General features: G+C 40.3%; 1 protein-coding gene across 2 annotated transcripts; it reads left to right on the forward strand.

Moving 5' to 3' along the window:
- Positions 1-5,484: 5,484 nt before the first annotated feature.
- LOC107377212 (gap junction gamma-1 protein) lies at positions 5,485-19,622 on the forward strand. Of its 2 annotated transcripts, none has more exons than XM_015946684.3 (5): positions 5,485-5,627; positions 13,727-13,998; positions 14,083-14,305; positions 14,383-15,063; positions 19,425-19,622. In XM_015946684.3, the coding sequence occupies exons 2-5, from the start codon at positions 13,759-13,761 to the stop codon at positions 19,436-19,438; spliced, it is 1,158 nt and encodes a 385-aa protein (XP_015802170.1). In that variant the 5' UTR covers positions 5,485-5,627; positions 13,727-13,758; the 3' UTR covers positions 19,439-19,622. The 2 variants fall into 2 exon arrangements, with proteins under 2 accessions (XP_015802170.1, XP_015802171.1); XM_015946685.3 differs by having other exon boundaries at positions 5,620-5,751.
- Positions 19,623-21,568: the final 1,946 nt, after the last annotated feature.

The following is a 21,568-nucleotide window of genomic DNA, read 5'->3' on the forward strand; positions in this document are numbered from 1 at the left end:
GTGTAGATGTTCAAACGCACCTTAATGCGTTGTTTGGTTTCTTTAATCACCTGAAGGAATCTGGAGCATGAAGAGTCGGGGGTGAGAGTCACGCGCTGAGGTTCTCCAGTGAAGTGATGGAACCTAAACATCAGCAGCAGCTGCTTCTGTTTGTTCCTGGAAGTGATTGAAACGGTCACAGCTGTTTGTGTTCTCACTGAGGTGTACAACTCTAACTTATGTGTTTGTTGTTTTCTTAACGAATCAGTGCTCTTTTATTTTTATAGAAATGTGTCATCATTGATTATAAAACTTGAGTTGATTCATGTGTCCTCATTAATCTTGATTCTGAACGGTTTTTCTCGCCTTGTGAATGCTGTTGGCTGTCTAGAGGAACACCTCTCACACCTGACTATGTGTCTCATCAGGATAATTAATGAGAATTTTACACAAGTCCAAATGGAAAACCTCCATAAAAAGCTCTCCTCAGCTGCTCTTTTACCCATTTCCACTTTTCCCCATTCCGTCCATATGCTGTGCACATGTTCCCTGCAGATCTGGATCACCTTTGGTTGGAGCCACGTGGCCGAGCACCCCCACCTTCCCTTTTTTATCCACAAACCAGTAAAGAGCAGCGTGTTTACACACACGCAAATGACTGGTGACTACTTACCCGCATCCTGATGCAGCCTGGTTTGCTTTCAATCTGATTCACACAATTAAGAACGGCTCATTTTCTGGTTGATTTTATTTCTTGCCTCTCTAAAACGAGACTAAAGGTCAAACATCAGTACCTATGGGGTGCTGATTAAAGTCATGCATTGAGAAATTTACAGATTCTTCTTTTCCAACATTAAGATTTAAATAATTTTGTTGAAGATTAACAACAACCAAAAATATTTAAAACCAGTTATAAATTAAATCTAAAATTTTATAATAAAATCAAAGTATGAAAAAATTTCTAAACATTTCAAACTCAATATTGATGAATCCAATGTAACTACATAATTGGGGGTTATGACCTTGGAAAACAGCAGGCGTGAGCAGAAGCGCTAGTCAAAAATTCTTGCCTGATGTGGAGAGAAGAGCAACGAACAGCGCACAAATTTCATGAGCGATTCGCTTCGCAGCTAGTGGGATCCAGGTGTCACTCTGTGTCATTTATTAATATCCCAGTTAACTTGTTCTTTACCAAGTTACGTTTAATAAAAAATTTTCAGAATAATTGAAATTTTTGAGTTCTATGTGCTCAAAAAATAAGTAGAAGTTGAGCTAACTCAACATGTTCGAGTTCTAAGAACATTTTAAATATTGGCTTACATAATTTGGGTTTACAGCGTAGACAAATTAATCATATTATCAAAGGACCTATGAGATGTTAAGGGATTTTTATAGCACTTTTATTTTGGTAAGGTACTTTCAATTCTCAGTAGGGGTGGGCAATATAAACGATATAAGGTAGAAATTGGGTAATGATAAGAGTTTTTGGCTATATCGCAATGCCGCGATAACACATGACGTCACTAAGATGTGCACCCTGCTGACATTGGGACAGCAGAATGGCAGTGCCTGCAAGCATGGAGTGGGCAGAGGAGGAGGCCTATATGCCTCAAGTGGCACATATGAGGATATTTAAAAGCATGTCATTTTGACATATATAAACAGGAAAAAAAATATCACAATATTTATTGTTACCGCACATGCTTCAGGTTATATCGCAATATAGATTTTAGGCCATATTGCCGAGCCGTAATTCTCGGCTATCTGAATTTTCATTTTGGCTAATTATTTAGCTTTAAACTGCCACATTTACTGTCACTTATCTTAAGATCTAATTTTACATGCTTAGATTGTTTTTTTTTTCTTTTACCATTTTCAGTTTTTAATGTAGCCGTTTAAAGTGAGTGCCCATAGGAAGCTGTGGTTAAAATTTCTTTGAATGCTGACTCAGCTAATTTGTCTTTTCTAGGAAAATGTATGTAGTTTTCCAATTGAATTTAAATTTCAAACCTACAAAATAAGACCAGCCTACACGGAAGGAATGCAATGGCACATAAAACAATACTGTACGTCATTAATTGTACTTTATAGCTCTGATTTCTGGCAGCATTTTTACCATCTTTCTCCAAGTGTTTCTCTTCTATTTCAGTTTTTTTTTTCTGAAATCTGTGCCTGAACCTGTGCGTCATTCTTCCAGGACTAAATTGTGAGGTGAAGAAATGCTGAATCTTTGTTGTTGTTGTTTTTGGCTGATGCCATGGTGAAATTAATGATCCTAAAAACTCAGCGTTGAAGAATCCATGAGTCATTATTGTGCGCTCTGATTTTATGCTGCAAACTGTTTCTTTTTATGTTTTTAGGAGGAAGTGAGCAATCTGGTCTCGATGCTGAAAACATAACCGCAACATGTGTGTTTGCAGGGAGGAGAAGCTGCTGGCTGCACGGGTGGGCGGAAAGCAAAAGTGCTATATATCAGTGACTCCTGCCTCTTAATGAAGCAGTTAATAATCCCTCTGCAGGGGTGGAAGGAGGAATTTTGAGCCTCTGAGCCATGGTGACTCCTCCCACCATGTTATGTTCCTACTATTGTTCTGTGTTCCTTTGGGCTCAGATTGTCTCAGATTTTTACTTCTGGATTCAAGATGACCGCCACCGCTAAGTAACATTAGCAAGCACCAATAGTCCTGTAACTACCCGGTTGATGAGCTAAACTCAAAACTCGACCAAAATGGGTCCAATAGGAGTCCCATTGGTTTGTAAAAATTATAAATAATAAATGATCCGCACCTGTATAGCGCCTCTCAGAGTAAGGAATCCCAAGTGCTTTACACTACAGTGTATCAGTCATCCATTCACACACATTCACACACTGGTGGTGATGAGCTACGATGTAGCCACAGCTGGCCTGGGGCGCACTGACAAAGGCGAGGCTGCCGAGCACTGGCGCCACCGGTCCCTCTGACCACCACCAGCAGGCAAGTTGGGTTAAGTGTCTTGCCCAAGGACACAACAGCAGCATTCTTTGTCTGGAGCCGGGATCGAACCTTCCGAAAATGTCAAAGAGTGAAGGTGAAGGTGAGTTAGGTTCAGACCAATGGTAGATGCAAACATCTGGTACCTGATTTGGCTCCTCCAAACAATTCATGTCCTCTGGTAAGTGGAGCACTCCAGCTGCTCTGTGCATGACAGCAAAAATCTGTTGTTTTGCTGAATGCCAGAGTTGACCAAATTCTTGGATGGTGGGCCTCCTCGTGTAAAAGCTGCAGTCACGCAGCGCTCCTCCGTCAGAGCGGTGGGCCGCCAGACTGTGGTCCATCGTTTCCTCAGCACAAAAACAAATGATTAAATTATGCTGTTCCCTGAAAACTGCTTTCGCATTGAAGAATCAACAGATTCAAATGCGGTGAAAGATTTTTTATCAAATGCGACTTTAAATAACTTTATTTCCCAGCATGCAAAGTGCCAACAGAAAGGGCCTCACATGAGTCCCCGAAAGCCCTGCAATGAACTGTTGAAGCTCTCCGGGGGCAATTTGGAAGCTGAAGTCTGAATTTTCTGCATAAATTCTCAGAGTTGGAGGACGGATTGAATATTATACACGACTGGCTGCGTGTGATTCTTTAAACACAGCAAGCAACACAACAGCCTCCACAGTTGCTATAAAGTTGAATCATAAATCCAAAAGTGAACATTACAACCTTCATAAAAGTTGGATTTATTGCGGGGCTGTTGCAGCTTATGGACCTACTATGATGGCAATTAAATGCACTAAAGTGGATTTTTTATGTAACAGAAAGTAGGACCAGTCACTTTAGTTTATTGTTTCACTGTTGGCTTACTGATACTCAAAGACTGTAAAAATGGGGGGAAATGCATGAAATGACAAGAGAAAATGGCAGAAGATGAATAAATCCATCAAAAACCTTGAATATTTTTATAAAGATGCTTGATTTTTCTGAAACCAGAAAAAGGAACATAGAGCCACAAAGCAACTGGAAAATACAAATTGGCAACAGATGTCTAACACCCACAGACACAAAACGATAACTACAACAGAGCTGTGCAGCAAACATTTAAAACTCGCTCGAGTGACAAAACTAAACAATCAGTGACTTCAAAGACGCCAAATGGTGGCAGAAACATATAATCACTCAAAGAAAAAGCTGCTTCACTTAAAACATCTAAAGCATGACAATAAAAACATGATAAAATTCACTTCAAAAGGCATGAAATGGCAACCAAAGGAATTCATAAAAGGCCCACAGAGGAATAAATCATCAGAAGCTCCTCCAATGAATCCATGCACCAAGTGGGCAAAGTTTCAACAGTAAATGAATGAATCTATGACTAAATAAATTTTTTTTTCTTTTACATGTTCATGCTCAGTGTGACCTTCGGCAGCGAACGCATCATTTAGCTCAGTTTCTGCAAAATGACCGAGTTAAAGCCATGTTAGCTCGTGTGGATTAGCTCTGGTGTCCATCTTCAGTTGGATTGACTAACTGTTACGAGTTAAAATGTTAGATGCTATAAACTTTTGCAAATAACCACTTTTTTGTTGTTGGTTTTGCAAAATTGACTGATTCATAGCTGTTTTGGGGTTGGTAATGTAGATTATCCATGGCAGCCATCTTGAATTTGGCTTCATCCTAATCTCTTACACCAAACATTAGTAGCCTACTTCCACACATGATGTACTGTTTGGAGGTTTGGGGAAATACTTATAAAACTCACACAAAACCCATATTTTTATTACAGAAAAGAGCAATAGGATTAATTAACTCTGAATACCATGCACCCCATTTTATTAAACTAAATATACTCAGATTTACCGACCTGGTCAAATTACAAACAGCACAAGTACTTTTTAAAAGTACATAACAGAATCATTCCAGATTGTGTTCAGAGGCTGTTCCAGGTCAAAAAGACACAGTATGAGCTAAGAGGGGAAGGACAATTTGTAAAACAGAAAGTCAGAACAAATGTTAGGAGTCAGAGTTGTTCAGTAGAAGGAGTAAAACTATGGAATAACTTAGACATCGATATCAGGGCATGCAACACAGTTCAATCTTTAAAAAAAAAGTAGATAAAAAGATGATGTTTGTGAGTGATCCAGTGTATTTCAGAGATGTGAATCAAAATGTTATGTTTAATATACACTAGATCTGCCCCTGTATGTAAAATAAAAACCTACTGTAGCAATACTGTGACAATTAATACATGTACAACAAATACCACTCAGTACTTATTATGAGCATTCATAATCTAATAATTTAACTAAGACTGTTTTTTCCAGTTGTTTCTTCCACCGGTGTGATTTAGAAGACCTGTCGTTGGATTCTAGTGGTCCTTCTGTGACAGTAGAACAGTAGTCGCAATCTCAGGTTTCATTTGAAGGGCCTCCTCTTCTTGAATGGGGCCGAGTTACGTGGAGGAGGTGCGGGAGGAGGAGGCCACAGGCATCAAAGATCTCATTTTGTCCTCTGGTTCGAGACCCCGACACTCGGGGGTCATCACAGGGGCTGAATGGGTTCATAGAGGCGGCTGGACTCGGACAAGGACGCAGATGAGAGCGCGCGTGCTAATTGGAAAAACCTGGTGAAGCAATTAAGCGCGAGGAGAGACCCGGCGCGTGGCGGACGCACACGGTGAGAAAAGTCACTTCACTTGGTTTTACTCATGCTAGTCAGCTCTGCTGCGGTCCGGGTTCTGGACTGAACGATACGTTTGGGTCCTGGTTTCTGGTTCTAGAGCAGCGCGTGCCGGACAGCGGTGAGTAACTTGTTTAAAACCCCACGCGTTTTTATTGAAGGAAACCCCTAAACTAAATGTCGGCTAATTTCACCCCCGTTTTAATAATGTTCTATTAAATCTTAGATTAAGTTTTTTCCCCCTATTTATCAATTTTCCCCTCGTTGCTTGTTTCTAACAGCCGTTTAAAGTCAACTATGTCTGACTTTCTTTTCCAAACGTCATCACTCTAAGTCCGTGGATTTGTTTCCCCACTAAAGCTTGGCATGACTTAGTTTTGTTCCTCCAAGAATGCCACAATTTCCAAAACATTTCATTCTGACTCAGCAAAGCGTGTTCACTCTCTTCCACTGGGTCCTTTTTGAATTTCCTCTCCGCTCCCGATGGCATATTTAAAACAGAAGAGGAGACATGAGGATTAAAGTCCACTCTGGGTGAGTTTAGTTGAGAGGAGGTTAGAATTGACATTTGGAGATTCTTGTCTTGCTGCCCAGACTGCATTTTGGGATTTCAAGTGCCCTCTGTCTGCTCCATGAACCCTAAAATCCAGGCTTTCTGGTTTTGGTTAGGCAGGAATGTTAACTCGCCTTCTCTTGCTTTGTCCAGATCCTTTACCCAAAATTCTTCAACCCCCTCCATCTCCTCCTGAGAAAGCAGGAAAAAGGGCTATTAAATCAGAGCTGGGTCTAGCTCACACACAAGCAAATAAATGTTTGCGTTCACCTGAGCCAGGAACCAGTTTATTGGCTGCAAACATTGTTGGGTGATGAGCTTCTTCTGGAGTGGAGGAAAATGAGGTGCTGGAAAGCTTGGTAGAAGGGGAAAAGTTTGCTCTCCAACAATTAAAAATTATCCTCTGTTGGCTTTTAAACAAAATTCTTGATATGTTGACTGATCCTCAAGATTTAGCAGAGTTTGGTGTTAAGAAGCCATATGGTCAAATCCTTAAAGAACACTTGAGTTGGCTGCAAAAAACAAACTGCTCAATACAAATAACATTTTGAGTTGTCACCTATTTTTGTTGGTTTAGTCGTCTTGGTACGCCTAACTTTTGATCTTACACATGGGCATTAAATGTGAGGGGGGGGGGGGGTGCATCACAACGACCAAAGAAACAAAGTTCAGCACAATCTGTGAAATTAACCAAGTTATACATCGATTTGTTGAAGTTCTGACTTGTCTTTAAATAAATCTAGCAGTACAAACGGCTGCTTTGGTTTCTGTGTAAAAGAGCTCTGGCGCTCCTGTTTCAGCTAGTAGTTGGTTTGAGTGGAGGAGGGCCGAAAATGACAAGTAGTTGGTTTGAGTGGAGGAGGGCCGAAAATGACAAGTAATCTCGCTCATTAATATTCACGATGTGTTGGCTAACACTGATGCAGCTCTACCACTGACTGTTGACTTTGTAACGTTGATATTTCTAACAATTAACTCAAGTCTAATGGAATTTTGCTGTGGTTTGGTTGCTAATGCTAACGTTTAGCTTCAACTAGTGAGATGTTCTCGGCTGTTTCCTGGACCGCTAAACTAACGGCTAACTCAGTCAAGAGTCAAGGTGGGAGAGTCCAGGAATGTTAAGTGAAAGGGTCGCGTAGATCTGTCAGGGTTTTCTATTTTATAAATCCCAGCTGAATATTTATATTGGAGCTAAACATCTAGTTTGCAAAATCAATATTTTGGTTTAACCCCAAAATGAATATTTAGCTGGGATCTAAATATTTATTGAAAAATATTTAATTTGAAGCTAAACATTTAGTTAGCAAAATCAATATTAAGGTATAGATGGGATCTAAAAAATTTTGTTTGGAAATTTTAAATTTATTTTTTTAACTAAATATTTAGATGGGATCTAAATATTTAGTTTGTAAAATCAAAATTTTGTTCTTTTAAAACTAAATATGAAACTCCAAATTATTATTAAATGAGATGGACTGAAATGAAATCTGGTGTTGTAGCTGATTGTGAAATAGGCTAAAGCTTATTGCGTGATTTATTTTTATTCAACTTTTCCTTTTCTACTGATGCCAAATTTTAGATCATCATTTGCAAAATTCAGATTATATTTTCAAAGCTAGCTGCATGTCTAAGTGGTCTAAAATCTCTAACTCCATAAGCAAATCAGCTGTTAAATCTAAGGTTAGTCCATCCAAACGTATAACATTAACGTCCTAAACAAAGTTTATGTTTATGTATTTAGCAGACGCTTTTGTCCAAAGCGACTTACAAGTGACAATCGGCATGTTGCCCTTGAGGCTAACAACAACAATAACAACAACTTGACATCCATCATGGAGAGGAGGGAACAAGGAGTGGACAGTAGAGAGGGGGGACGGGTGCAGGGAGGGTGCTAGTTAAGAGGATGCTCTCTGAAGAGCAGGGTCTTCAGGAGTATCTTGAAAATTGAAATTTCGGTGCACCAACAGACTCCATCTGTTGGTGCGCTGAGTGTGATGGATGGCTGATGGCTGCTAGGACACACAACTTTAACTCAATGTCTAAAATATACTGAGATGAAGTCATGTTTGTATTTTGATGCTGCAGATTGGCTTTGGCGGCCATGATGAATTGAGTCCTAGTCCTTTGATTTTCATTAACTGTCATCACAAGCTAAATGATATTTAGTGAGAACAATACACACCTGTAGGATTTACTTATACATTAAAGCAGATGTTGCCCTGCAGCTGTACTCGTTTGCGTCTCCGCCGCCTCCTCCAGGGTCATGGAGGTCTCGGTTTGGTCGAACGTCTCAGAGGTTCCCACCAGTGAGGAAGCAGAGGGCTGTTTGACTTAATGACACCGTTCCTCTGTAACCAGATGAATCTTGAATTTTTAGCCTCTCATAACAGACTTGTGCGTTTCAGAGCTTATAATTAGCAGGCTTGATGTTTTTATTGCTGTCATGAAAGCTGCTTTTTGTGGATGCTGGTGCATCAGATGTGATGAGTCCACAGATGCTGGCTTTCTGTCTGCTGCTGCTGCAGGAGCTTCTTGGAGCCTTCAAGGCTCAGGATTTCTGATGCAAGCACATTTAGATTAAAAGAATGTCAGAATGAATCTGTTAAGCGCTGTTTCTATTCTCTCGTTTGTGGAAAAAGGCAGACCGATCGTGCGAGTGTTCTACATCTAGAGCACTCATTTTTTGGTCATTCGATTGAATCTGTTGGGTGTAAACCGAGCAGAACTGTTGCTGTGAATTTTGGCCAGAATAAAGGTGAATCTTTTTTTTTTTTTTTTTTTTTTTTTTTTTTTTTTACACTGCAGCATTTCAGGTAGTGAGGTGATGAATACATTCCTGAGAGTATTGGCTCTTTTATTGCAGTGATCCCTGCAGTCCAAACCCTCAGTGGGTCTTCTGGCTGCACACTGCCTGCTGGTGCTTTGATTGTTGATGAATCAGCATGGGGCTTTGGAATGCCAGGGAGCTGTGAAGATGTGGATTTACCAAACTACCAGGGCTCACTACCTTCTACCAACAGCATTAGTTCACATCTGTATAAAGTTTAACAGCTTCATTTCTTTGCCCTGATGGAGACTTGGAACCTTCTCCTCCTTAAACCTGTTTTTTTTTTTTTTTTTTTTTTTTTTTAATAATCATGCAGGAGTGTAAAAATGGTAGTTTGACAGTTTGGGGTACTTTATTAGCCCAATTAGGACCGTTAAAGTAATGACAAGGGCTTATAAAAACCCACTGGCGAAGTTGGGAACAAATTGTTTTCCTACTTATTCATGTGGTCTATAAAGCTTTGGAGAAAAACATTCATTAGTTTCCCAGTACAAAAGGTCTCAAAATGTGCCGTTTTGTCTAACAAGAGGATTTCAAACCCCAAATATTCAGACGACTTTTATGAGGCAGCAAACAAAAGCCAGCACACACATTTAAGGGACAAAAATTAATAAATAAAAAACACTTAAAGGTTCACTGAGCAACCATTTACTCACTTATTTATGAAAATGTTCAGTCACTCAAAGTTCTTCATGCGTGCTGAACATGATAACAGTCTCCTACACCTATCTCCTGCATTAGCTTCTGATAGAAAGCAGACGGTGAAACTCTAGGATTAGAAAATCCTGACAGATCTACGTCACACTGACACTTAACATTCCTGGACTCATCCATCTCAACTAACGACGGGGTGGGCTGTTTTTAGCATCCAGGAAACGGTAGAGAATGTCTCAGATGGTAGAAGCTACCTGTTAGCATTAGCGACTGCACAACATTGTGTGGGAAAACCACCAAAACATGTAAAAGTGAAACTTAAAACATTTCACATCCTTATTTTCCTGTTTATAAACGATTTTATATTGCATATCACTCTAACCTGGCTTTCAATCATGTCACTGTAAATGTAAAGAGAAGCTTAAAGGTGAGGTTCACTCCTTTTAATCCATACATTTGCTGTGGTCTAAGGTAGGAATGAATGCCTTGTAACTCGTTCTTTGGAGGTAAAAATACCTGTAGACCATTTCTCAAACCAAAAAGTTGCCCACATCACAGCTACGCTTCAAACGGCAGGTTTTGGACTCTTTATTTCCTGATTTAGGGACATCTCGCCCCTGATTAGATAACAGCAATGTGGTTCTACAGCTGATTTGCAACATGGATGTTTTATCTCTACAAATTACGCAAGCATGGACTAGTCCTGCTGTGTGGTGTGGTTGCTAATGGTTAGCTTAAACGAGCTGAGACATTTTCTGCATGTTACAACAGCCTTCCTCGTTGTGAGTCATGAATGTTAAGTGACAGTGTGAAGTGACAGTGTGATGTAGACCTATCAGGCTTTTCAAATCCTAGAATTTCCCCGTCTATTTTCTTAACAGCTAATGCAGGACATGGGTGTTGGAGACAATTCATGTTAGGTGGTCATAACGACCAATTCTAATCAGAAATAATCATTAGAAATGTTATTTCAGTCAACGACACCTTTAATAAGGAAAGCAATCCATGATTCCTGGAAGCGTTTTTATTTCAATCTGCCTGGTTTTGTGAGTCATATCTATAAAGTAAAGGGAATAACGCACTAGGATTTTTGGTAACATTGTCATGATGCCAAAATTTGCAATAGTTTGAAATTTCCCCGATGGTGAACAATAGGATTTAGGTGAAATGGGCGAGTAAGCTCCGCCTCCTTTTTGAGCTCTGTAGCTCAGGTAGACTTCACAGAGACATCATTCAATTGAAATGGGTCACAGGAAGTTGGACTTTACATGACTGAACTGGTGTTTGGACATGTCTTTGTTCGATCAGGTTTTCACTTGTAGAATTATTTTTATTAAAATTTCTAGTCTTTTAACACGTGACCATCTGAGCTTTCTGCTGCTCACCATTCAAGACATTTTTCAGAATGTCTTGTAGCAATTAATACATTAATTATGACCAATAAGTGATGTTCCATATCAATATGATATATTAATCTGATCTTTGAATGTTTAATCAGAAGATTCTTGGGTTCTTTGCTTATTCAGGGACCATAAACACACTCCGTATTAATTCAGTCAGTATATAGTTTATAAAATGAATTTCATTATTTTTCCTAAACTAATGATACATGACAAGATATGAATGAGATGTGGTGTGGTGGATGTGAGGTGTTCTGATGGAAGCTAGATGTTGTAGCAACCGTTTTTAGTATCTGAGAGAAATTATGAAATCTGGCTGTAAAAGAATTAGTTGTTGTTTATAACTATAGAGTTGTTTATTTATAAACCTCATCAGACACTAGTATGCTGGCTGGTATGAGTTGCTCCCAGCGGTCCGGAGGTTTGCGGTCAGTGGTGAGGTCACTGGATGTCGAAACCACCATACTCAGAGATTAGTGGCTTCCTCTGAGTACAGCTTCCCGGGCCATGAGATGCAACCCGGGGTCTGCAGGTTAGGGGTCCAAGGTGGATGTCTGAGAGTTGAAGTCGCTCTGAAAAGAGCTGCTGTGTCTGTAATCACTTGCAGCGTCGCAGAAGGTTTTGACTTAAGGTCAAAGGAGTTTGCTTCAAAAGAGGCTTCTTTCCCGATTTGGCTGAATCGGGACTCTGCTGGAAACTGAATTACTCTGAAGTAATTCTTGTTTTATTAAACTACTTTGTTATGATTTCTGGCCGAGTTTGGCAAATCAGAATTTGACACGTTTCTGAGCATGTACCAACATCCCTCAGAAAGCCACAACGTCCTTCAGATACAAAAATGTTTTAACCTTAACATGTGTCTTATTGTGAGGAAAAGCAAAGCCCCACACAAAAGAATAGTCGATAGATATCCCAATCAGGAAATTGTAATCCCACTTAGCGAAATCCGCAGGCAGGGACCATGATGAGAAGGAAACCAGAGCCATAAGCCGAAACAGGCCAGATCCCAGCTATTCGTAGCGATCCAGGAAACCATAGCAGGAAAACCATAGGACATCCAGAACTTCAGAAGAACCGGAACCCAGAGCAGCAGAACCATGTGAAGCAGTGATGTTATCCCAGGAAGCGAGGACATCTGCCGAAACTCAGCAAAGTATCAAAACACACACACAGGGCATTTGACCGTAGACCCACATAGATAAAATAGATAGAAAAACACTAGGACTATATGTACCTGCATGTGTATGGAGATTATGTGAAAAGAGGTCAGCTTAAAGGAGTGGAGTGGATGCAGTAAACTACGTGTACTGAAAGTGTTGCAAAAAGAACAAAATAAACAAACCCCTATAATATATGTAAGGGACAATCAAAGCTTTGGAGCAAAAATATTATTAAAAAAAAAACGGAAGAGCTCATAACTGGCAACAATTGAAATGGAAGGAAATCATAACTTATGTAACGTCATCATTGGTAATCAAAAATAATGCAGATATGTATATATTGGAGTACATCTTTAAAAGAACAATATAAAAATGAAGAAGAAACACAATAAGTTAATCAGTGTTAGTAATCAAACCTATATGTGAATGTACCACAGAAGGAATTGGAGATTAGTATCGTTAAAGTATAAAATTACCTTAAATCAGTCATAAAATGTGTGAAAAATTTGTAAAAATTCTAAATCTCTAGGAATTGAAAATGATGATGGAATTTGGATTCACATAACAGTGGATTTACTTAACTGTTATGAACTTAAGTCATAGTACTGTGGAAACTGACAGCATGACAATAAAGTCAACAGCCTGTTATGTTTAGACATGAATTATGTCCACGCACTTTTGCTTTGGACCATTTTTAACCGCAGGTGTTGAACCGGTCTTTGAGAACGACCTTGTCAGTCTTCAGTCCCAGGACCCTGCTATCAGCAGGATGATCCTGCACCTTTCTGACCCAACAGCTCATCTACCTTCTGTCGCGCTTGACTCCGTTCCTGAGCTCCGTGCACTTTCGTGTTCGTGTCACGCTGAAAATGGTTGAAGGGTTGCTAATGCGCATCTCCAAGCCTCCATTGTCGCCTGTTCTTGTGGGCCTCAGTCCCTACGGGGGGGGGGGGGGGGGGGGGGGGAGAGGAGGAGGAGATCACGCAAGCACATGACTCTCCTCCTGCTGGACACAAAGGTGTCAAGGCCACGTTTGGTGCCCTGAGCCAGGTTGCTTACTGGCCAGGATGCGTCGAGACATCTCAGACTACGTCCAGAGCTGTCTGGTTTGCTGTCAATGTCCAGTTTTTACCCAGCACCTGTACGTCTGAGGTTTACTTTTCTGCCTGCTATTAAATTTGCCATTTGGGATTAAGAGGCAAGTGTGTGGTTACCAGTGACCTTAATGAACCACCATTGGTTACCTTGGTGAGCCAATTAACCTCTAGTTTGTCACAAAATCAAACCTTTTGACTCTTGGTGTTAACCTGAGGTCGTGCTCACTCCTCACCCCTGCCACATAGACCCAAGGGATAAACCATCAATCCTGCTCAATGGTCAACTTTCCTTGCGAGGTCACCCATGAAGACAGTGGGAGGGTTAAAGGATGAGTTACTGTTGGTAATATGAAGACAGAATACGTATTTCCTTATTCTGTATTCCCTTTGTTTTTATTTATACAGATCTGATTTAGCACTCCTGTTCCCTTGGCACCATGAGTTGGAGTTTCCTAACGCGTTTGCTGGATGAGATCTCGAACCACTCCACATTTGTGGGGAAGATCTGGCTCACGATTCTCATCGTCTTCCGCATCGTCCTGACGGCCGTTGGTGGTGAAACCATCTACTATGATGAGCAGAGCAAATTTGTCTGCAACACACAACAGCCTGGATGTGAGAATGTATGCTACGATGCATTTGCGCCTCTCTCACACGTCAGATTCTGGATTTTTCAGGTGAGCTGTCTGTGGAACATGATACTAGATGAATGCTGTGTCCTTCAATGAATGGTCTAAACCTTTTTATGGGTTTGTCTCCAGGTGATCATGATCACCACCCCGACCATCATGTACCTGGGCTTTGCCATGCACAAGATTGCGCGTATGGATGACTCTGAGTACCGGCCTGTTAGGAATAAGAAGAGGATGCCCATAATCAGTCGCGGGGCGGTGCGTGACTATGAAGAAGCAGAGGACAACGGAGAGGAAGACCCGATGATAGCTGAGGAGATTGAACCAGACAAACCAGACAAAGGAGATAAAAGTCAGGCAGCTGTTGTTGCAGCTTATATTTTTGATGTTTTTAACTTTCACGATTCTAATTGGTGTTGTGTTTTTAAGGCACAGAGAAGAAGCACGATGGTCGACGTCGGATTTTGCGTGATGGCCTGATGAAAGTCTACGTCTGTCAACTGCTGTGGCGCTCTGCCTTCGAGGTCGCCTTCCTCTTTGGTCAATACATTCTCTACGGCTTGGAGGTGATACCTTCTTATGTGTGCACCCGATCACCGTGCCCCCACACAGTGGACTGTTTTGTGTCCCGCCCTACTGAGAAAACCATCTTCCTGCTGGTGATGTACGTCGTCTCGTTCCTTTGCCTCCTACTCACAGTCTTGGAAATCATCCACTTGGGGGTCAGTGGGATCCGGGACACTTTTCGCAAGCGCGCAGCCCACAACTCTCGTACCCACCGCCCGTCATCTGCACGCTCTATACCCACGGCCCCACCAGGATACCACGCCACCATGAAGAAAGAGAAACTGAAAGGGGAGCTGAGAGACTTGCCCATGGGTGACTCTGGACGGGAGAGCTTTGGGGATGAGGGGCCCTCTTCCAGGGAGCTGGAGCGGCTGAGAAGACACCTAAAGTTGGCCCAGCAGCATCTGGATCTAGCGTACCAGGCGGATGAAGGAAGTCATTCTCGCAGTAGCAGCCCAGAGGTCCACACAGCTGCACAAACGGCTGCTGAGCAGAACCGCCTCAACTTTGCCCAAGAGAAGCAGGGAGAATCAACTGAGAAAGGTAAGGATCACTCGTTATCGTCACTAGGCTTCGTTGTTGGTGACCAAGGATCAATGACACTTGTCCATGTCATAGACAGGGAGAATCTCTAGTACAGGTGCCATTTTTATAGTAACTCTTTAAAAATGTAATCTAAAATCGTGTTTTAGCCTACCAAACTACAAGTGGGGATACAGCAACAGTCAAGAGTTTCACCTATTCAGAAATTATGTACACTATTTCTATTTTTGGGGGACGGGGTGGATTTCAGTTTTACTCTTTACTAAGATGTAATGTAGGCAATGTGTCAATTTCTCTTGTTGAGCCCATCTCGTAGAGCCTCATGCAATTTGAATTGTGCGCTTTTCAGCGTTGGGGAGACAAGAACATTTATGTGATCCAACCACCAGGGATGATTACTATTTAGATTAGCGATCTCTGACCCTTGATTCCATTTTGTTTCCTCGTTTGATACATCACATTTACAGTGGGGAGAATAAGTATTTTACACATTAGCATTTTTTTCAGTAAGGGTCTTTCTAAGTGGGCTATTGACACAAAATTAGCACCAGATTTTGTTATGCAAAATATTGAATTAATACAAAGAATCAGAACATTTAAGTATACAGGCTGAGTCTGGTGAAATGAAACCGGGAATAAGTACTGAACACTATTTAATACTTTGAAGAAAAGCCTTTGTTGGTGATTCCAGCTTCTAGACGCCTCTTGTATGGAGAGACCAGTTGCCTGCATTGCTCAGGGGTGATCAGGCCCATTCGTCCACACAAACGCTCTTTAAATCTTAAAGGCTCCTTCGGTTTCCTTAAGTTCTCTCCATAGACTTTCTTTGGGATTTAGGTCAGGTGATTGACTGGGCCATTCATGCAACTTGGTTTTCTTTCATTATTTCTTTGGCCTTTTGTTGCCATCATGTTGTAGAAATGTCCACCATCTATCTTCCTTTTCAGCTTTCTGGTAGATGGCAGCAGATTTTTATCCAGAATGTTTCGGTACATTTCCCCTTTCATCATGCCTTCAATAATGTGAAGTCTGCCAGTACCCCTCGTTGAAAAGCAGCCCCGTACCACGATGCTTCCACCCCCAAACTTAAATGCTGATATGGTGTCCTTAGGGTGGTGAGCAGTGTTGCTTCTTCTCCAAACATGGTGTGTTGAATGGTTTTATCTGACAATACTGTAGTCTCCCAGTGATCTGCAGCTTCTCCAAATGCTGTTTCACAAACTTTAATCAAGCCTCAACATGCTTTTTATTTTTATTTTTTCCAGCAGTGGAGTCTTAGGTAGTGAGCATGTATGGATGCCACAGCTGTTCAAGGCATTTTTGCTTCTAGTTTTCTTTAAAACAAGCTGCTGATGCAAGGTCTTCCTGAAGTTCTGACCGAATGGTTCTTGGCTCTTTGAGAGCTCTCCTGATTATTCTTTGGACTCCTTGGACAGGAATCCTACGTGGAGCACCAGATCACGGCCGGTTTATGGTGATGATGCCATTTCTGGTTAATGACCCCCACAGTGCTCACAGGAACATTCAGCATTCTGGAAATGCACCTGTAACCATTCCTGTCAGACTGCTTTTCAACAATAAGATTATGAATATCTTGGGAGATTTCTTTGCTTTTACCCTTCATGAAGTCTTTCCTGTGTGCCTCCTGGGTAACGAGAAGCCTTTATAGGTCATCAATTAGGACTAAAGGAGCTGATATCAATTAGTACCGATTCTGGGTGGGGTTTCTCTCTCAATACTGACAGATTTCAGGTGATCTTCTGGCTTTCTATGCCATTTTGCACCTTATCTTCATGTCTTTAAAACGTTTTTCCTGAGTCCCCACTTTATTACACATAACTCAATTTATGGACCTAAATGTTTAGGTGTCTTGGCATGAGTTAAAAAGCTGAGTTGATATTGACATGTGGTGGAAATGTTGTGGCAATGACCCACTTAGAAATATCATTTGTATAACCAAAACATCCTAAAGGATAGAGCTGCACCGTAAATTGTAAATATATCGTTATCGCGATATCGGCATGCACAATAGGCATTTCGCAAAGAACAAATATCGCAATGAATGGTCTGCTCAAATGCTTGCTACACATCGCACGCATTCGCATTCGTTCAATCAAAAGCATGATGTTTTTTTTTTTTTTAACTAATCAGAGCTCTTCACCCATTTGGCCAATTGTGTGGGTTCTCATAGGTTAGATTCCCGCCGCTGAGGTGGATGGCACTTAGTTTTGATGGTTGGCAAACACCCGAGTTAGCTTTGTTCTACACTCTTTGCTGATTCTGCTTTTCTCGGGATCCACCGATTGCCTTTTTCTTTTTCCCTTTCCTCACATCTTTTGCTTTTCTCATTTTTTTTTCTTATTTCTTTTTGATCATTTTTGTTGCTGAGTTAAGTTCTTTTGGTTATCACACGTAATATTGTCATCGCAATATTAATCACTGTTATCGCAGGCTTTCCTAATATTGTGCAGCCCTACTAAAGGACCTAACCCATCCTGCTAACCATCTCTTCAAACTTCTTATGTCTGGTAAAAGAACTCGCTAACTAGGAGGTCGCACTAACTGATTCTGCTGAGCAATTGGTGCACTACAGCACCTTTTTATATTTAGCTAGTTAATCCCGATACCTTAATGTGTGACTGTTTACATTTTTATTACCATGTCAACGTGTGTGTGTGTGTGTGTTCGTTCTAGTTTAGCCTTGTTTTTATTTTACGTGAGCTGTCTTTAGAGAGCGCCAAGTCAACGCCGTTGTACACCTGTGCGATGGCGATTATCTTAAATCTTGTTGGGAAAATGCTGTCAAATTTCTCCTCTTGCTGTAAATGGGTAGATTTGAGTCAATCTTTAGCTTTAACGCTAAACCCAGTCCTAAAAAATGTCTGAATTTTTTTTGATTGGTTTGTTAATGTTTAATGTAGGGTTGGGTGGTATGGCCACGTTTGTTTATTTTTTTTAACCTATTGGTTTTCCTGTATTAAACTGTCTTTATTTTTAATTTTTTTCTAACAAGAATGATTTTACTCGCATTACCCTCAGAAAAATAGAATGCTGTAGATTGGACATGGAAAAAATGTGATCCAGTCCACGTGACAGCCACAGGGCCATTTAAAGCCAGACATGGGTAATGCATAACTCCTTAAAATATGGTTGGCAGTAATTAATTTAAAGATTAGAATGATTAATGCAGTCAAAATAGAACTATTTCTTGGTAATCAAATGCGTTTTCGGCAGAGGTGGTCAAGCAAGTTTCCAGTGTTGAAACCACTGGCTACTTGTGCTCGAGAGCACATGCAAAAGATAGCAGTTTTGTTCAGATCTGACCTTAAAGCTGAAAACTTCCAAACTACAGACGTAGCTCCTCTTTTGGAATTGGTGCCTCTGGCCGTGGCTGGTCCCGTCATTAGCTATTTAAATGGGTTTCCTTGAAGAGGCGCTGTAGTCCACCATTGCATCACTGTCTGCTTCTGTAATCAGTTATCAGGAAGTTGTTGGCATGTTGTTGTTTAACTAACTCTTTACCTCTGCAAGCTTTGCATGCTAAATGTAATCTTCACATGTTCTGGTGTTTGTCTTGTTTATTCAACAGTATAGTGGTCTATGAAAATTTCTATCATAATTGAAATGAACACAATCATTTGGTATGAAGGTACATGGCACAGGCCTATTTTAATGCTAAAGGATATTTTGGTTTTACTTGGCAAAGAATTAATCATCTGAGGCCTGACTTTGTTTGACCTCAAACCCAAACTGTCTCTGAGCAGTTAGTAATGTGCAATTTGAAAATTAAAGCCTAAATTTAACGATGTATGGAAGAGGATTGGGGCCACAAAAAAAATTTAAAATTCAGACTTGTTTTCTATTTAAGTAGGCAACTTTTGTTTTAGTGGCCCCAATCCTCTTCTGTAATTATAAAAATGCAGTAAAGCCAAAAGTCTACGTTCTCGTAAGCTGACTCTGTAGTCTTTCCTTTTATGAGCTCGATTGCATTAAAAATTACATGGATTTTAAAGAAGAAATGATTATTTATATAGCGCCTCAAGATAAGTCGAGAGGACCTTCACAAGAGCAAAACAACATTTATCAAACAAGATTAAGGTATAAGTGGATCCCAGGAAAGGCAGAATTGATATTTTGGTATTTTGCTCATATGTTTGAGTTTGTCATACGCAGTAGTGGACCAACTGAGTGCAACTATGAAAATATTTGTGGTCCATTTATACAATTTAATACTTTAAAAGTTATAAAAACAGTAGGTAGGCCTACTTAAGCTATTAACATTAAATCTAGCGTGAACAGACGTCTAACTTTTGGTTTTCTGTGCACATGTTCTAAGTGTGTTTTTTGTCTTCTCCTTTGAGGAATCCGCGCCTGAGCGTGCTTCCTGCCTCTGACGTCCGTCCTTGGTTCCTACTGGCCTTAAACACATGGTGGAAGCACATATGGGAATGCAGTCAGACCACTGAGGGAGACCAGAACGTGTGTGAGCGCGTGTGAACGGGAGAATTGTGCCTTTCAGTATTAGTGGTCAGTCCCAAACAGAATGCTGACGGAGCCGTTTAAATGATTTAATCTCCATGACTCTAAACTTGAAATCCTGCCACATCTGGAGGTTTATTTTTTATTTCCTGCTTCATCCCAACCTTAGCCGTGCCTTCGGGTAAATCCCATATACACCTTGTTCTTTTGCCCGCTTTTGTTGTATTGGCCATGCAATAAAACCCTCATCCATGTAAGGACTGTTCTATGCTTTAAACTTATTTTGTTCACAAAAGGCTCATTCTCTTTATGAACTGTCACTGAATGTTGTCTCTTTGAGGCTTGCTGTACGGAGTCTAAAACGTTACATCTGTATCTTCTGAGCGTGTGCAGCAGCTTTTAGTGGTTGAAGGTTGATTTAACCCAGTCTTTAATGATTACGTTCAAATTTTGCAAGACATGACAAATGTCTAAAGGATATTTAAAAATCTGTACATGTACTTCAAATCGGCCAACATCTAGACCTGGGCAATGCTTGAATACTTCTCTGAAGTCTACTTTGCAGAAATCAACCAGTTTGTCATTTAAACCAGTTCCTTTAACCAATCTGTTCCTACTGGTTTTGCCACAGCAGCGTTTAATCCATTGTCACCTTTACAGCTTTACAAATGGGATGTTTGTAGAATCCTTTCTGTCTTAGTTTTAGAAAATATTCATAACTATTTGGAAAAAGGCTCGTGGATCACAAGATGGCACCAACTTTTTTTTGAGTCATTTTCCATTTTAACAAGCTTCAGTTAGTTATTGCTGTAGTTAACCAGGGTGGGAGGTTTCTGCTCCATCCCGACGCGTGACCGGTAGTTTTTCATACAGTAGTTGTGACTTTTCACTTAGTTTTACAATCAGCGGCTGCAGAAGTACCAAAGGTTAGCTTGATGCTGCGTTCCTATCATCTCACTTCCACTTGTGAAACATTCCGTTCTGATTATGGTACTGCTTCATACCTTTTTGGGTTTTCCTGTTGCAAGTTTTGTAGTTTTTGTACCTGTAGAGATTATTTTTGTCTTAAGAGTAAATAAATATATTTGAATTAAAGCCCTCCTGTCTCAGTTTTCTGGATAAACTTTGAAATTTATTTTATTGACCATCTCACTTCTGGTGAATCTGCTTATGCTGAATTATATAAAAAGTTGAAGTTATTCCGGGGGAAAAAATGTGAAGTGGTTCTCCACTGCCATCTAGAGGGGAAAACTAGCATGCAATTGTTTTAAAGAGTTAATCAAAAGGCCAAATGACCCGTTTTAAAGTAGGTTTCCTGTGAACATTACATGTCAAGCTTCGTTATTCGTAAAATATTAAATGCATCTACTGAAGAAAAAGGGCCCATGAGGTGATTATCCATTCCTCACTAGTATGGATGATCTGTTAGATGAGTTAACTATGATGCTTCTTTACCATTGTTGGACTTGTTCTGTGAATATCACCACTTCCAACTCATTATGAACGAGTCCCCTAAGGCTTTATTTCATAATAGATACTTATGGCTTTAGATCTCATTATGGAATCAAAACTTTAAACACTATTTAACATGGTTAATATTGGCAGCGGTGCCCCCAGAAAAACTTCATAGAAGGACCAGTGGAAGATTTAGGGGTGATGGACCAAAATTGGTCCTTGTTACTCTGGGAGGGTTTAACGCATAGCTATGCTTCCGTCATTATAGAACTATGCATTCACTATGTTTACCTCAAATTCAAGATGGATTTAAAAAAAAATTCAAGTTGTGAATTTTATTTTGGAATTTTAAAACCGTTTATAATTTATAATTAAATGTGTAAATGTTATTGGCTTTGTTTTAAAAATGAGATTGAAATTGAAATGAGATTAAAACGCATGGTTTGTGTAAACGTGATCAGGGAGGTGGTGTCCCATAACTTTCTGTATCGAGATTTATGTTAAAGATTTAAATTCAAGTTTAAAAGTCGGTCATTACTTAAGGCTTTATTTTAATTGTAGAGCTTCCTTT

The sequence above is a fragment of the Nothobranchius furzeri genome, chromosome 2 (genome assembly GCF_043380555.1).
Source record: "Nothobranchius furzeri strain GRZ-AD chromosome 2, NfurGRZ-RIMD1, whole genome shotgun sequence".
Taxonomy (NCBI): Eukaryota; Metazoa; Chordata; class Actinopteri; order Cyprinodontiformes; family Nothobranchiidae; genus Nothobranchius; species Nothobranchius furzeri.

Excerpts from the sequence above, each read along its gene's own strand:
- LOC107377212 (XM_015946684.3), top strand. The coding sequence starts at position 13,759 with ATGAGTTGGAGTTTCCTAACGCGTTTGCTGGATGAGATCTCGAACCAC. Across the intron at positions 13,999-14,082 it reads TCAGATTCTGGATTTTTCAG|GTGATCATGATCACCACCCC; the intron begins GTGAGCTGTCTG and ends GTTTGTCTCCAG. Across the intron at positions 14,306-14,382 it reads ACCAGACAAAGGAGATAAAA|GCACAGAGAAGAAGCACGAT; the intron begins GTCAGGCAGCTG and ends TGTGTTTTTAAG.